Source organism: Xenopus laevis, chromosome 1L (genome assembly GCF_017654675.1).
Source record: "Xenopus laevis strain J_2021 chromosome 1L, Xenopus_laevis_v10.1, whole genome shotgun sequence".
Lineage (NCBI taxonomy): Eukaryota > Metazoa > Chordata > Amphibia > Anura > Pipidae > Xenopus > Xenopus laevis.
Genome location: NC_054371.1, coordinates 117322539 through 117341000, shown reverse-complemented (window position 1 = coordinate 117341000; position 18462 = coordinate 117322539). Strand labels below are relative to the sequence as shown.

Here is an 18462-nt window from a genome sequence, read left to right as displayed (position 1 = left end):
GAGTAGCTGCGCCGAGCCTCAGGGGGACCCCGCAACATCCGTTTTCTTGTTAATTTAGAATAAAATGCAGTTTGTGGGACAAAATGTATTTTAATTTAATAATACTTTATTATTTATTACTTTACGATTTGTTGCCATTTTTCACCTTCTCATGTCTTTCTGAATCAGCTCAGGGGGCGTAACTGAATCTATAAACTGTTCTAAATGGATACATTTAGTTGATACAAGTCTTATCTTTGTCCCTGCTGAGCAGAATCCTTGAGTTTCATTAAAGGCAGCTGTTAGAATTGATACAATAGTTGCTAATACTCCAGAGATCCTACTGAGAAATGTATCAACTAATGTAGCAAATTTCTATCGGCTGCCAGACGTCAGTGACAATAACAATTTCGGAAAAATAGTAAAAAGCTATAAAATGCAAATCAACTGAAAAAAGTTTGTATTTCTGGGGAACAATTTAAAAACAACTGAACTGCAAAAAAGTGTTTGGAAGGTGAACAACCACTTTAAAGAAATAGAAGCGTCCACCGTCATTCCCTATGGAATCCTACTTAATCCCATTGACAAGTTGTGGATGTTCCCTAGTGCTGGGGTATAACACTGCAACTGTGAAGCCTGAATAGTGAGTAGTGTTATTGTGACACTAGTGAATTGATGAAAAAGGGCAAAGGTACAATTAAATTAATTTTAAATGTCTGGAGCTGACTTTTCATTGTTTCAGAAAGCAAAACCATGCCGGGTTCATTTTTTTCTTTAAGATCCACACAGACAGGTTTTTTTTTTTTTGCTAATCTGTTCGGTTTTATCAGAGCTGGTTGACAACTGCCCATGAGTTTGAGCATTTCACTTCTATTTATCATCATTAAGTTCTGAAACAATAACTTACTCCGTTATTAGCTGTTCTCTTAATCGCTGTCACAGGTGAGCCCTAGAGCTATTCTGGAACCTGTATGGCAGCTGCTGCAGTTACAACTTAGCTCATTTCTTTGCAAAGTTTAGAGATTCTGAGATAAGCATATTGTTTGTAAAAGGATAGGATAAATAATAATTTATAATGTATCTTGCCTAATTGTTTAGCCCCAGGGCCACTCAATTTTACATTTTGAAACCCAAGACTGCTCTGGGATGTTGCTGTAGGTTTTTTGTTTGCGCTAGCCACATATATAGGCCTAATATACAACCATCTGACCCAAGAAGATTGGCATGATATCAGTGCAAAACTACACTGATCCTACAGATTTGTCTATGGATCTGTTCAATCACTCAGCTAAGGAACAAGTGTATGCAAGTGCATTTCCAAACTGGAGGATGATACCATATGCATACTAAAGGGAGAGGCCGTTATATTCCTATAAATATGCATACAAAAGGGACAGGCCGTTAGGTCTCTTTTTGGTTGCTATGTTGAATATAGTACCCAAGCCAATAATATCCTCTAAATTATATTCCTGTAAATGGTGCTTAGTGATGTAATGTGTCACATGACTCACTGAACTTGTGTGTTGTGTTCCATGACCTGTATTAGAGCACTTGGCCTTCAATCTCATGCCATGGAACTTTAACTACACTGGGCTGTTTTTTAACTATGTTTTTTAACTATTTTTCATGACTCAATGAAACTTGTAGACTAGAAGAAACTATGTTCCTGCTTTAAAGTGGTAATTCACTTTTAAGTTAACTTTTAATATGTCATAGAATGCCCAATTCTAAACAACTTTTCAATTGGTCTTCATCATTTATTTATTTTATAGTTTTTGAATTATTTATTTATCTTTTTCTGACTCTTTCCAGTTTTCAAATGGGGGTCACTGACCGCCATCTAAAAAAATTGTTAATGCTACATTTTATTACTCATCTTTCTATTCAGGCCGCTGCTATTCATATTCCAGTCTCTTATTCAAATCAATGCAGGGTTGCTAGCGTAATTTGGATACTAGCAACCAGATTGCTGGAAATGGTAAACTGGAGAGCTGCTGAATAAAAACTAAATAACTCAAAAACCACAAATAAAAAATGAAAGCAAATTGTATATTGTCTTAGAATATCACTCTCTACATCATACTTAAAATGAATTTAAAGGTGAACAATCCCTTTGAGGATTTAAGCATATTAGAAACCTTGTTTTTTTATGGCCTATATAAAAGCATGCAGCTTTGATGAATGAACCCATTGGTGCTTATATCTTACACCAACGATTACAGTACATTATTCCCTATATCTTCTGTTGCATTGATTTGCAAACCTAGTCCTCACTGTCCTATTGCAGTGCAACTCTTTGAAGACACTAGCTCACTCCTGAGAGTTGCAGCAGAAGTCATTTGGCTGCACAAGAAGATTCCTTGTTCTGTTGTTCTGTTGAAAAGCAGGTAGAAAAACTGTATATACAGGTATAAATATAATCATGCAATTCCTGGTTAGGAACACCGCCACTCCATAACATGCTTTTGACAGTATAAAGAGTTTTTTTGTAACAATTTTGTTACGAATAACTTCACAATCTACATCTCTCTCTTTATCCAGGGAGATGGAAACATCCGATATTATGAAGTCTGTTCTCAGAAGCCTTATTTGCAGTACCTTAATGAATTCAGATCCAGTTTGCCTCAAAAAGGAATTGGTAAATCATTTCTGTCATTTCAAAAAGTTCACAACAATTACATTTTTAGTAGCAAAGTAACCGACAGAGCTAACTAAGTCATTCTGCCAGGAATTATTAGAAACAGTTAAGGGGTTATTTATCAAGCTCCGTATTTATTAGAGGAATAGAATATTAGAGTATTTCTAATATCTAACTCCAAGCAACTCCGAATTCCCGAATAGACCTTATTTATGAAGAAAAAGGCTTGAAAAAATAGGGTCGGGAAAACTCTGGAGCTTTCAGAACTCAGAATTGTTTTGAGTTTTCCGAAATTTTTTCGGAGCTTTCTGAGTTTTTTGCGCTATAACCCAAAAATCATCGGATATTGGTATGGACATCAGCGCAGACACTGGGACCTTCCCCATTGACTTATACAGGATCTTGAGAGCTTTTAGTTGCCGGGGTTTTAGATTCAGAGTTTTTAGACCATCAGACTTTAATAAATCTCAAAAAAGTTTTTTTTTTTTTTTGCTCCAAAAACTATGAATTATTTAAGGTTCGGATATTCAGAGCTTGATAAATAACCCCCTTAGAGTCTAGACATTACTGACCACTAGTCATAACCAGCAGTTCACATAAATACACAAATGCCTTGTGTCCCATTAGCCTAATGGCTTGGGAACAGGTAATAATGGAATGACAGTTCCCTGTACATAGCAATTACATCTTCCTTGTAAAATATATTTACATACTGTAGGGCTCATTGACAGCTTACTAAGGGGGAATGCAAAGTGCAAAAACTGCTGCAAAAGATTATACACTACTGTCAGGCACCATTCTTCTGAATGGAGTTGTATCTACACATGGTTATCAACATGCACCCTCCTGAGTCCTGGGGAGCCACACTAGTGTAAATAACATTCACAGGGGTTGCTAAATAAGGGCTGTGATTGGCTCTTTCTCTCCATATTAAGAATAATCGTGTCAAGCAACATGTTACACATCAAACCACAAATATTATCAAACTTTATTTGTAGAGGACTGTAAGTACCAGGATTTCAGACATATTTTAAAATGTTAATATATACTTTTCCTAGGTGCTTTGCCAAAGAGGGGGGTCGATGTATCAACTTGTGAAGTCTTTAGGTTCTACAAACTAGTCACTATAAAAAGTCTTATCGAGCCGGTGTCAATGATTGTGCCTAGACGGGTAAGAAGAACTAATATTTCTATCTCGTTTGTTACTTGTGTAGGCTTGTATTTGCTGTTTTTGTTCTGATTGTTTACGTCTAGAAAAAAAAAACAGTGAAGTCTTCATATATTTGTCCATAGCGTTTGGTAGGCAACACTGAAAGCAATGTATTTTTTATATTGCTATATCAATTTTGAAAAAGATTTTCAAAATAAAAGAAACTGACAGCTGTATATGAAACAGATGTGCAGGTGTACAAAATGAATTCAAATTATAAATGTTTTCTAGCAGCTATTTCTGCTATTGCTTACTATTGTTTGCAAAGGCTGAATAACCACATATAGTGGCCACGACTCAATGGGTCATATCCAAACTGCACAGAGAAACATGTAGGTGTAGGAATGTTAAAACTGCCAATTCTACATAGTCCAGCATTACCAAAAATAGCTGCATTGTCAGTAGCAGCTGGAGGATTTTTGTTTATGAAGCATTCAAATCAATATATATTACATTAAATATGATGTCAGGGGATTTCATTTGTTCTAAATCGAGAACTTCCTTTGTGTTTTCCAGTCAGAATCGTACCAGGAAGACATTTATCCAATGACAACAGGAACTCAGCCAGCTCTTACTGCACATGAATGGCTGAGTGGAATTAACCGAGGTCAGACAGGCACATCTTAAGTTGCCTTATCATAGCACTTACTTGCTTTTCCTTCTTGCTTGCTCCTTAACTCTCCAAAGCCCCTCCCCCGTGAGCATTTATCAGAGAAAGTAAGGTGGCAAATTAGTCACAGCTCTCAAGAAACTAATTATACAAAGGGATGTTAGTGAATTGAGTAGAAGGAGATGTTATTCATTTGCACTTTAAAGGGATACTGTCATGGAAAAAAAAAAAATTTCAAAATGAATCAGTTAATAGTGCTGCTCCAGCAGAATTCTGCACTGAAATCCATTTCTCAAAAGAGCAATCAGATTTTTTATATTCAATTTGATATCTGACATGGGGCTAGACATTTTGTCAATTTCCCAGCTGCCCCTGGTCATGTAAAAAAAACTGTTTTTTCCCATGACAGTATCCCTTTAATGTTATTTTAAGCAAATGACGTGTGATGATGTAGCAATAACGAATTTTATTGTGTAAACTAATAGCACTGTATATCATACACACTTATTACTAATCTGTTGCAGTAAGGCAGCCTACGGCTCAGCATTCAGAAAGTCACATATTATATAGATTTCTCTTGTACCAAGCACGGATGTCTATTTCCATGCCTAATTCTTGAGGGACAGGGAGCACAGGTTAAGAGCGAGGGCAGACATGAATGCATTAAAATGCTTTTAAGAAATCTTAGTAAGTGTCCATGGTGAAACAAGCTATTTCTTTCATGCTTCTACGGCCCTACCCCCAGCTAAAGTGCTGGGGGATAGATCTAGATGGAGGACAAAATACATTCCTCAGAATGCCCTTTCTTACCTAAAACCAGGAAAATATATTGTTTTCAAGACCTACATGATGCTGATGTTTACACACAACAGAATTTGTCTTTACACACGGAATTTCTTAAAGCATGTGCTTCTGTAGTGTATAGGGTATGCTTTCAGCTGAGCCCAGCAATATTGTGGCTACCTCTCATATATAGTAATGCAAATATACATATCTTCAATATCCAAAAAGCATGCATGTAAAAAAGATTAAATACTATTTTTTGAAAGTGCAGAATCACGCATGCATTTAAATGCTCATAATCAGATATGGGCAATGTTATCTCTGCCTGTAAATACATGTACTCCTTCTCTGTGTATCTAATTTAACATGGCCCCTTTAAGCAGAGTAAGGAGCCTCTCTTCCCCTATATATTTGTCTGGCTGATTTCAGAACAACCAGGATTCCTTTATAGAACAATTGTTTGCTCTGGTAGCCTGTTTTTTCTCAGTGAGTGATCATACCTATGAATATTTCTTACATATACATGGAAAAAAAAGCATAGTGCATTAAGCATACTGAGCATTATTTTTAAATTACAGTAGGAGAGTTAATCATTTGCATTATTGTAATGCAAACAACAATACTGTTGATAAAACATTGCAGGAACAAGGAGCAGGTTGGACGCAAAGCAGATTTCATGCTTCCACCTTTTCTAGGCCCCTTCCAGTGTTATGGAGGTAAGAAGCACCTCCAGTGGTAACAATGGGAATACCAACACAGCTAGATGTTGATGAAAATCACGTCTGTACTGTATGTTGGTGAAAATGGATACCTAGTTATTTTCAATATACAGAAAGAACATATTCTCCTATGCATTGCTTGGAGTGACTGGCTACAAGCAAATGGCTGTTTGCTCCTGATCTTTCAGTTACTGTGCGCAATATCAAATATATTTTTTCTCTAAAGAGCACAAATGTGGCACGGCTGCTTATCCAAAAATCCATGTCCAGGAGAACCCATAGTAATAATGGGACCTACCAGAATTTCCTTAGTGTGAGCCATCAGGCTGAACATAAATAGACCTGCAAGTGACCAGTTACTGTTATTTAATCTCCCAAACACTTGGGGACACAATTAAATGTGTCAGTGCAAACTAACTGCATGGTAAATGGATTTTTTTGCTCTATTTATTGACCATGCTAGGTAAAAAATGCAAATTGTGTCTTGCATTTCTGTGCATAATTCTTTCTGCACCACTTACTGCATATACACATCAAAATCATTTAACTGCAACCAAGATTGTGCCACATCTGTTTTCATGTAATGGTATTTCAGCAACAGACGTGTGCTAGAAATTTCCAATAAATAAATCTATTAGAAGCGGAGCAAAACTGATACATGATACTGATATGTGTGTGTTTCTTTAGGTCCTGTTCTGGTATCATTAAAGCCAGGATCAAAATCAGCTCCATGTCAAGTAGAAGTGACCAGGGAGGAACCTAAGTTTCCTATAAAGGAGCCAAAACTAGTGCATGAAGTGAAGATGCCCACAAAGACATTATGGGAGATAGAGTACAAAACAGAGATCATAAGAGAGGACCGGAGCAATAAAAAAGCATTTGAAAGGCTCCAAGACACCAAGCAAGCAATGTCTAATGGATTTGACATCTTTGAGTGTCCACCACCCAAAACTGAAAATGAGGTAAAATATGTGATTACTGTTGGTTAATTCTCATGACAGGCTTTTTATATTCTTGTATATTTGGGAGCATAAAACAAAGTGTACAGCTGCACTAACCCTTGAATGTTTTCCTGTGGTGCTAGGTCCCATAGATGTAAGGCAACATCCAAAAATTGCACTTGACTAAAGAGGGAGTGCCCCCTCCAAAATGTTGAATAACAGGCAGAATAAATGGGGTAAGCTCCCCAGCCAAAATCTATCTATGTCTCCATTCTCCACTTGCACTCTTTATTTGGGTGAATACTAGCACATATTTTACAAACAAGGACACTAACCGGTCAGGACCAAAGTGTTGGTTTTTCCACCATGATGTCAAAATGTCATCTGAAAAAGAAAGTAGAACAAAGTCCAAATGGTTACTAGGGATTGGCTGTACTTTTAATTGCGGTGCAGCCAAGTAATTGGTTTGTAGTCCCTATCTCAGCTTTTCATACAAAGCTGGAACCAAGTCCAAGTAAACAGCAATTGCTTTACTATAGCTACTTAAAAAGGTGTAAATCCTTCACACACCATGTATTTCTTACGACAGCACTCTGATTTCTTTAATAAAAACCTTTATTGACTGCAACAGCTCATCTTTGTCTTGGGTGTGGCTCCACGGCAGTGCCACGTAAAGCATCCCTTAGCTGATTTAACTGAATTTAAAGAATGCTGATCCTACGAAAACTAACATGCTGTACTAAAAGAAGAAGGAAAGCTATTGGCAAAAGATTAGCCAGAATGGTGCAAGCTATATATTTATTTTGCAGAATGCTTTACCATACCTGAGTAAACAGTTTTAGAAGCTCTCTTCAGTTTAGGATATCAGCTGCATTAGTAGCTTGGTGTGACATCACTTCCTGTCTGAGTCTTTCCCTGCTCACCCATAGCTCTGGGCACAGATTACAGCAGGGAGGGGAGGAGGGAGGGGGAGAGGAGCAAACTGAGCATGCTCAAGCCCTGCCCTGGAGGTTTAAGCTGAAGGCAGGAAGTCTGATACAGAAGCCCATGTGTACACAATAGATGAAAAGAAATGGTGTTTTTTTGACAGTGGACTCAGTATTACTTTGAGGGTTTACTGGTGTATTTATGGTTTACCACCCAGTTGCCCCAATTTAAGCTCACAGAATTGGGTGGAGTTTGGGACATATTGTGAGTCTGGGTATAAATTGGGTGAATAGGGGCATGTCTGAAAGCAATAGGAACAGAGCACTGTGTGAAAGGCACTCAGCTAAACCTTTTAGTCAAAAAGAAAACAAAAAGAAATATGCTGAAGATTAGACAGTATAGAATTATATCATTTATACATATCTGGTTAGCTTAAGCTAATAGCTGATTAGTAGCGTGCAGATACTGTATTGGGTCAGAGGTGCCCCATATTAAAACATGAATGACAGTGGTGTTGGGTATTAGCAGTTTTATGAGCATAATGTCCAATAAAGTTTAATCATCTTGTCTCTGCAGCTGTTACAGATGTTCTACAAGCAGCAGGAAGAAATCCGCAGGTTACGGGACCAAATAAATCAAAGGGACGTTCAGATCAAACAATTAGAGTTGGAAATCAAGAACAAGCGCAACAGTACAGCCAGCTATTGACTATCATCTACCCACAGCCACTAGAATGTAACATTGAAAGAAAAAAAAGGCCTCTATACTATTTTTATGTAAAATGTAATTTTCAGATATGTAGCAATGCTACAAGGTGCACATAATATTTATCATCTTTTATTATCTGTTTTAAGCTTTTTTTTATGTTATATTTGAACAAACTGCAATCAAAGGTTTTTTAATACTAAGGGGACTATGGCTATAAAATGAGGGAATTTTCGTTTGAAAACAAACGCATCTGCCTTAAGTGAACCAAAACCCTATTTCTTAAGAATGATTAGCCTGACCTTCGCTTGCCTGTGAAAGCCCCGGAAATTAGTGGGCCATAAACTTGCCCGATTGCTAAGGAGCAGCGCTTTTAAAAAGCCTGATGGGTTTTCTGTGATGCCTTTATTGATTGGATGTCAGGAAGGAAAGAATACATTCAAATCTGCACCTACTGCACGTTTCTGCAATCACACACTCTCTGCTTCCTAGCTGGGGAGCTGCTATTCAGATCTACACTGTGGTCCTTGCAGTGCATTTACTGAATGAGCAGGGGTATCTATGTAAAAACAGTTATAAACTACAGTAATTGATTGCTCAGTTGCATATGTTTTTGACCATATTTCATAGAGCCTAAGTTGAGCACATACTTTTTCTTCCATGGTGTACACAAAGGTCGAATACTGTTAAAAAAAAAATTAATTTTAGTGCAGTTTTGACACAACCCTTGTGTAAAGGACTATATGTAGGTCCTCACATACAAAGACACTTCTTCAGCCTTGCATGGTTTAACTGCATCAATGAATGTGGCCAATTTTGAAGGTGACAGTAGGAATGAAACATCCCTCAAGACCCATGTAGCCCATATTGTCCCAGGACATGGCTCAGAAGTGCTGGGCACAAAGATTGTTCTAGCAGTATCTCAGATAGGTGAGAAAACCTAAGAATAGCAGAGTCTTTTATTGCCTTAATAAGTCTGCACATTGAAAGAGTTGTCATACACCTATAGTTTTTAGCATTCCTGATTTCGGTGGCATTGAATTTTATAAATATTGGAGCCAATACAGGGAGCACACGGAAAAAGTAGGGCTGTTTGTTTAACAAAGTTTGTAACTTTTTTCCTCTTCTATAAAACCACAGCAAATGTGTAGCCAGGCAAAACTGCATAACCAACCTGTGCCTATATGGAGAGTGGAGTCAATCCCCTATCACAAAGCACTGTTAGCAGCTCTCCAGTAATGATGGAAATAAAATGAAATGATTACAGAGGTAACAAGGCGTTTGCATAGAGATAAGTGACTGGAGATCCTCATCTACAACTCCCAGCAACCCAACTGCCACTTCCTCTCTTCTCTTCTCTTTCTGTAGAACCCCCTTTTTTACATGTATTGTGCCTGCTGTTGTCTTTGCTTTGTACCATAACTAGAAATCTGCAGCTGTGTATTTGTCTAGTCTGATAATGGCAAGTAGTTTTATGCAGCTGTGATCAGGTTCTTACTTATGTATACATATGCAGGTAGTTCTCTCTAAAGTTCTCTACCATAGTTTTCATTATGGTGAGAGAGAGCCAGCAACAGGCACAGTAGTTGTAGTCCTTTAAGGATTTTATAGCTTGTTGGAATACACTGCCCTCTTACAATAACTCAGGGAACTGTAGCCTATGCTCCTGCTGTTCCTGCAGGTTTCAATTTGGCCAAACTGTCCTAAGAAGACCAAGCCAGATCTTGATGTTAAGTGGCTGGTCCTTTGTTAAACTGGTAGAGCGACAAAAGGAACAGAAAGCCATAGAGATGGGGGGGGGCTTCTTGAATCCACCAGCAAATCAGCACTAGGCAGAAGTAAATGGCTCACTCTTTCAGTGGTTAGATGGGTATAAGACTATAAGTGATCAGGCCAGAAGGCTTGGAATGCATAAGATTATTTACCTAGTATAAGAAAATAAATGTAATATCTTGCTTTGTACATAATATAATACTGAGCTGATGCACTACTCTGCAACCCCTTCCCTTTTTGCACTATGGTGATGTAGCAGAACTACCTAGGGATGCACCAAATCATATTTTTTGGGGACTTGCCTCAATCCCAAAGCAAATCAGAACCCTAAATTGCACATGCAGACGTTAAAATGTTTGCTATTCAGCTAGACACTTGGATTCGATCAAGTTCTGCTGAAAAAAGGCTCAGATTCAACGAAATCCTGATCCAAAGCCCATATTTAGTACATCCCTCCAAATAATCAACCAAGAACTTGCACCTTTACCTTTGTGTGGTGCTGGACTGTTAATTGTAGATAAGGTGGTGTGGGACAAGCTCCTTGATAAACAACTGACATAATGTTCGTCTAGCAGCTAGAGGCATCTCTAAAGTAAAACTCTCTGCTGAACAGAAGTCTTATCACTGATGATTGAACTCTGGTGAGGTGTTCCTCACTCAATGTCAATGTGCTCTAGCATTGGTCACCATAACCCAGTGATCTGCCTCTGTTGCCTATAACTTCTACTAGGATCCCGAAGAACCACGTGGTCAGGTCACTGTGCCCAGTGTATATTGGAGGTTAGCGCATGTAAGGTAAGGGCTGCCCTGCCCTGTCACTATTTTTACTATTAGTTAGGACCTCAAAATCATTTATTCTGTATAATTGGAATAAAACGTAAATCTAATAGACTACTAGAATGATGAGGAACTACAATTCCCAGGATCCCACTAACAGGCACATATATCTTTTAGACTTCATAAGTTTTACAAATGGTTTTTTTTTTTTCATCTTATTCTTAGGTTTCGTTTGAGGGAACATCTGAAGTAGAGAGTGCCCTACTGTAGGATTGTAATGCCTCTAGGCCCAACACTTACTGCTTTTCTGGATATTTACCACTCAGATAGACTTATTTCCTAAAGCAAATGACAAAAGTGCATGCACCACTTCTCAGAATTCCAGCACAATAGTGGTAGTTTGCATTGCAGCTTATGTGTGATTTACCCGTTTGATGTCAGTGCTGGAAACTTGGGCGTTATGTGCCAATGTGTGCATCAGTTATGTGTGTAGGCCCAACATGCAAAGAGGGTCAGTTGTTAAGCCCATGTCACTCTTACACCCTATGGATGACTCTACAAAGCAGCTGGAATTATGTACTAAATGCCAAGTAAAAGTGACAAGGAGTGTGAATATCCCAAGTACCTTTGTAAAGAGCATTTAAACTAACTTTTGCAGACTGGTATGCCCTTGCTTGTATATGAGCCCTAAAGGTGTGATCATTCTCAGCCACATGGCCTCCACTCTTGAGTCTTTTTGAGAGGGGTCATGTTTGTTTCTCATCAAGTTGTGTTCCATCTACGTTTGGTGCTTCACTGCATCAGAGTGACTACAAACTCATTGAAAGCAACGGGTTGCGTTTCTTCATGTGGGTCCCTGTGGTGGAATGCATGAAAGGTCCACTGCAAGGAAAAACATGAAGAAATGCTTGTATGTAAGGGAACAAATGAATATGGTTTCACTCCAAAGGCTCTATTTAACTAACATAGGTCCACTTGTTATCCATAGCCACCAGTCTAGTATGTTAGGAAAAGTGGGAAGCTACCAATAGATGGCTTCACGTGTGAGAGCTAAAAATGATATAAAAGGCCAAAACTAGGGGTAGGCAGAAGATGCATGTACCTCTTCTCTCATCTGCCTACCGGAATTGCCATAGCTGTTTTTATCACAACTCTGGGTGGTTGGTTGCTTAGGAAGTGGAACATGATACAGTAGTAACAAGGGTGTTGGGGGGGTGGCTTGACATCGCTGGGCCCCCCTGCAAAAAAGTAATGGGGGGCAACACACAGAGATCACCGTGACAGAAAACTCTAGCTCCACCTCCTACCCACAGTGGGCAATGACTTTTAAAGGTAGGAGTGGGTTTGGCTCTGTAAGTATATTGGCCGTTGTGTATGAAGGTGAATAAACAGAGGCGGCTCCCTGCATAACCCAGTTTGCAGTGCCTTAGTAACTGTGATTTATAAACAGGATAGTGTTTCCTTTAAGCAACGGTTTACATCACCAGTGGCCGTGTACAGGTAGCATGCAATTATATCTGACAATTATAGATGCCTCATTCCAAATATAGCAGTGGTTCTCTTGGAATTTTCTTGGAATTATGGTCGGTATCCTGTATGTGTGATAAAGATCTTTATCCTTGTTATGAGCTATGAGTGGCCTAAACAAAAATGGGACCTCCAAAGAGGGACGGAACTGAAAAAGTCCATCAAGCACTGCTCTGTAGTAAATTAATAGTAATGTGCTGCTGTGTTATATTGGCAGTGATCTCGCGGTTCCTACACCCTATAAATTGAGTCTTGCCGGCTTCTCATTACACCAGGCCAGAGCCACAATGGTTGAGTAAAGAAGCATTTCCCAAGGAAAACTGGATGTGTTTTTAATGATGCATGATCTCTTTGCTTTACATACAGATATTTTCACTTTGAGTAATATATTTAAATTATTCGTAATCGACATAAAATAAAGTGTATTTTTTAAGATTCATCTCTATTATATGCCTTTATGAACGAGATGTAACAAAATAAAAATGACTACAAGCCAATTCTAACTATGCTTACTGCTAGAAATTACTTGAAGAGAAATTTGTCATTGTTTACGGCAGGTATGTGCAACACGCGTCCCCTTCAGCTGCTGCTCAACTACACCTTCCAGTTACTGACAAAGGAACTACAACTCCCAGCATGCAGCAGCTCTTGGCTGGGATTTGATAATAAGCAACAGCTGAAGGATCCCTGGTTGTAAATCCCGGCTTTACTATGTAACCTCAGAACAAAGAAAATGTAATTAGCACTTGACTATTTTTGCAATACTTCTGTAAAAGCTTTAATTGTAACATTTAAAAAAAATAATTACATCAACCTTGGATTTTTTTTCTGCTTTTACTGGTTTTTCTTGTTGGTTACATTTAATGCTCACATATAAAAACAATTAAAAGTATAATAAAATACAAACAATTTTGAGAAAAGTGAATTGTGAAATCATTCGCTGCAAAATTCGCTCAGTGGGAAGAAACACACAGGAATTGTCCGGCCGTAGTACGTCTCTGTGGCGGGATTTACAAATGGGGAATAAACTGAAATTGGAGCGAGGAATATTATTGCAGTTTGGCATTAAATGAAATTGCCGTTACAGATGTAGCAGTTGTTTCCAGTATCAGATGTCACCAGACAAATCTAGAGTACAACTGACACCTATTTGTCGTTTGGTGTAATTAGCACCATTTAGACAAAGTTAAAGGGTAGGACAACAGGACGTTTTCAGCGCAAGCTGACGCACTGCAACAAAACGCCGGTGTCAAGTCGCATGCAACGGAAATAAGGTAAGTAATGGAAATGGATGAAGTCGCAGCATTGATCCGGATCAACGCTGCGACACCATCCGACAATCGATTTACTTATCTTATTTCCTCCGCATGCGATTTGACGCAGCCGTTTTGTTGCAGCGCGTCGGATCGATCGAAAATGGTGGAATTGCATCACTACAACTTTTTTGCCGTTACAAAAAAGGTAAAGGTCAAGCACCTAGAGTGGAGTAAGAAAAAATTACAGTTTAATGATTTTCTGCCCTAAACAGACATTTTACGCCAAATTTTGCCACCAAAGTAAATTCAAAGGTTATATCACTCCCTCCTCCCTTATTAGCCCAGAGTGGAGAAATGTGATGCATTTGGCGTGCTGGCTGCAGAAAAAGTTACACCAAAAGGAAATATCACATCAAAAAATTCAAGTGAGGGACAGGTCCAGACTGGCAATGTGTGGATTCTGGCAAATGCCAGAGGTGCTGCTGTAAGTAGTGGTGTAACTAGGCCTCACAGCAAATTCATTTTAGGGCCCCCAACATATCCAGAGGTTGTCCTTTTTTTTTAACAAACATATGTTGAAATTGCTCATTAATCAGGGCCTCGTGGGGCCCCCCTGCAGCCGCAGAGTCTGCTTCCTCTGTAGATATGCCCCTGGCTGTAAGATATCATAGACAGTCACTACTTATTGGGCTTATGGGGGGGGCTGTTTGGGCCTCTGTGTACCTGAAATGCCACTACCTATTTTGTATCCCAGTCTAGACCTGGTGAGGAAAAGCTCTACTATATTCCAGCAGTCACAGTAATCCCAGGCTGAATTCCGGTGGTTGCAGAAAGGTAAAGACATTACTATAAAACTTCTAATTTATTGCCATTCATTAAAATAAAATAAACTAGTAAGTAAATTCATTAAATTATAACCAAGCCTGGATTAGTGTGAAGGTCATAGAGGCTTGCTGCATCCTAATTTTTTCAGAAGCACTGGGGACTGCGAGAGATTTGAGCTCCAGTCTGCTTATAGCGCAACAAGGGAGCAAAGTGTGATCTTGAAGTGCTTTATAGCTGTGCAGGAGTGCAATCGAAGACGCAAGACTAAACTGTTAACTAAACCCTACCTATGTCCAGGCTTTGGCCCCTGGGCAAATGGCCTAATTTCATCAGGAATAACCCAGAGCAATCCAATGGCGTAACTACTGAAGAAGAAGACCCCTCAGTCACAGGGGGGCCCGGACTGTGGGGTCTGCTTCAGCTATAGCTAATAAGAAATTCCCTCCTCCCCAGCCAGAGAGGAAGGGGGTACAAGTGGGGGCGGGATATGGGCGGAGTCAGGGGACATTGGCAGTAGGTGTGGGAGGATGGGGATAGATAGAGTGTGCCGGCCCTTCTGAAAGTTTTTTTGAAGGGGGGCCCAGCAAAAGCTAGTTACGCTACTGCTGCAATCCTTCCATGACATGTTCACAAGAAAGAAATATAAACTATATCCAAATATAATGTAGCTTTCTCTCCTGTCTATGTGGTCTATTTAGGAAAGAGCATAAAAAGACACAGAAATACAGTTCTACACTGTGGTACAACATGGCTGTCACACATCAGCTTTCTTTTCTGCTAGTGGGATCTGACTAAAACTGACTTAAAGGGGAAGTTCATATTTGCATTAAAGAGGCACTTCACTTTAGGCTTTGCCGAGTAGTCTGAAGTTTATTGTTCTGTAAATCAGTTGAAATAACTAATTGGTCACAAGGCAAATATAAATGTTGGTCTTTTGAAGTGGCGGTTCGCCTTTAAGTTAAGTTTCAGTATGTTAGAGCATGGCAGCTTTTCAATTGGGCTTCATTTTTTCTACAGCTTGTAACTCATTTACCTGCTTCTTTTGGTTCTTTCCAGCTTTCAAATAGTGGTCACTGACCCCAGCAGACAAAACATTTGCTCAGTGAAGAAACTAGGTAGATGAGTAAAAACATATTCTAGCAAACTTGAACTGATCTCAATACATGAAGCACAAATACTAAGCTGCTGTAAGATGGGATTTCCACTGCAAAACTGCTTTTAAATGAACATCTGGCCAGTCCTATGCTCAATTTGCATCTGATTCATTAGGCACCCCCGCCTAATGGTTTTAAAAAATTAGTGGTGAGCACAAATTTTCCTTGTTTGTTATAGTTTATACATATTTCAACAAAAAAAGATAACAGAGGTATGTCTTATTTCCCAGGAACATTGAGTATTGGGGTGTTTTGTGAACAAAGATTTTTAGTGAAGCAGTATTCAGTTGTATGAAATTAAATCAAATGTGAAAACCTGGCTGTGCAAAAATTTGGGTACCCTTGTAATTTTGCTAATTTGAATGCATGTAACTGCTGAATACTGATTACTGGCAACACCAAAGATTGTTCATTATCATGGTTTAGGGGAAGGTTACAAAAAGCTATCTCAGAGGTTTAAACTGTCAGTTTCAACTGTAAGGAATGTAATCAGGAAATGGAAGGCCACAGGCACAGTTGCTGTAAACCCCAGGTCTGGCAGGCCAAGAAAAATACAGGAGCAGCATATGCGGAGGATTGTGAGAATGGTTACAGACAACCAAAAGATCACCTCCAAAGACCTGCATGAACATCTTGCTGCAGATGGTGTATCTGTACATCGTTCTACAATTCAGCGCAATTTGCACAAAGAACATCAGTATGACAGGGTGATGAGAAAGAAGCCCTTTCTGCACTCATGCCACAAACAGAGTCACTTGTTGTATGCAAAAGCTAATTTAGACATGCCACAGTCATTTTGGAACAAAGTGCTTTGGACTGATGAGACAAAAATCTAGTTATTTGGTCATAACTAAAAGCACTTTGCATGGAGCAAGAAGAACACCACATTCCAAGAAAAACACCTACTGTCAAATTTAGTGGAGGTTCCATCATGCTGTGGGGCTGTGTGGCTAGTTTAGGGACTGGGTCCTTGTTAAAGTCGAGGGTCGGTTGAATTCAACCCATTAACAAGAAATTCTTCAGGAAAATGTTCAAGCATCAGTCACAAAGTTGAAGTTACGCAGGGGTTGGATATTCCAACAAGACTATGACCCTAAACACACTTTGAAATCTACAAAGATATTAATGCAGAGGGAGAAGTACAATATTCTGGAATGGCCGTCACAGTCCCCCAATTTGAATTTCATCAAAAATCTATGGGATGATTTGAAGCAGGCTGTCCATGCTCAGCAGCCATCAAATTTAACTGAACTGGAGAGATTTTGTAGGGACAAATGGTCAAAAATACCACCATCCAGAATCCAGAATCTCATCAAAGGCTATAGGAGGCGTCTAGAGGCTGTTACATTTGCAAAAGGAGGCTCAACTAAGTATTGATGTAATATCTCTGTTGGGGTGCCCACATTTATGCACCTGTCTAATTTTATTTTGATGCATATTGTATATTTTCTGTTAATCCAATAAACTTTATGTCACTGCTGAAATACTACTGTTTCCATAAGACATGTTATATATTAAAAGGAAGTTGCTACTTTGAAAGCTCAGCCAATGATAAACAAAACTCCAAAGAATTATGAGGTGTTCCCAAACTTTTTCATATGACTGTATATATAAATATATACAATAAACTCTCAAATGCTTTACTTACCAGTAGGTCCTTTCAGCCAACACAAGGCCATCCATTCTGATTAAAAGAAAGAAGGTTCCATTTTAAGATATTTACAAGGCTTTTTACGGTGAGTGATGTGGAACTGCAGAATTCTCTCCCTGACCTGGCTGTACCAGCACATACATTAGATTTATTCAAGAAAAGGCATTTTTAGGAATTGTTAGGAGTCAGGGAGGAATCTTTTCCCCCTCAGAGGCAAATCAGACAGAGAATTCAAATAGAGTTTTTCGCCTTCCTTTGGAACAACTAGCAGATTTCATTAAAACTAAAAATTTTAACTGTATGGATTTTTTTTTCAAGCTAAATAAATGTATAAGCCTAGAACTCTTTGGGGCATATTTAGCCTCGAAATTCAAAAAGACCAACCGAACTTGAGTCGAAGTTTTTTTTGGGACGAATATGTCCGTTTTCGATCTAATAGGTCCGAATTCAGCCAAATTCGAATCGTATGAATCGAAGGAATAGCGCATTAGATCGAAATTGATTCAAAGTTTTTCAGAAAAGATTTTTCAAAGTCCACAAATTGACTCCAAATAGGTTCTAGGAGGTCCCCCATAGGCTAAAACAGCAATTCGGCAGGTTTTAGACGGTGAATGGTCAAAGTCGAATGTTTAAAGAGACAGTACATTATAAATCTGGCCCTTTCTGTCTGAATCAATGTCAGTGGATAGGATGATTGTGGTGGACAGTACAAAAATCAATAAGGGCTTGCCAAGCTCAACAGCATGCTGTCTGGGCAATAAATATATACAGTGGAATGCAAAAGTTTGGGCAACCCTTGCCAGATTACATATGGAACTAATTTTGTAAGTTAAAAGTAGAAAACAATTACCGCAGGGATCACAACAGCAACTTATTTGCAAATATTAATGCACAGGAACTAAGAAAATAGTATTACTATTATTCACTTGCAAAACTGAAAAATATGAATGTATGTAGTATCATTCTCAGAATTTCTGCAAAACTTGT

At 38.7% G+C, this 18462-nt stretch overlaps 1 protein-coding gene across 4 annotated transcripts in view; it reads left to right on the top strand.

Moving 5' to 3' along the window:
• Nucleotides 1–13414, top strand: part of coro2a.L (coronin 2A L homeolog) — an 89914-nt gene extending 76500 nt beyond the window's left edge. For 3 of the 4 annotated variants that reach the window (XM_041579524.1, XM_041579532.1, XM_041579529.1), the window contains exons 8-12: nucleotides 2521–2617; nucleotides 3676–3788; nucleotides 4344–4434; nucleotides 6627–6901; nucleotides 8384–13414. In XM_041579524.1, the coding sequence (XP_041435458.1) occupies nucleotides 2521–2617; nucleotides 3676–3788; nucleotides 4344–4434; nucleotides 6627–6901; nucleotides 8384–8515 (708 nt within the window). In that variant the 3' untranslated portion in view covers nucleotides 8516–13414. 4 annotated transcript variants of the gene reach the window in all.
• Nucleotides 13415–18462: the final 5048 nt, after the last annotated feature.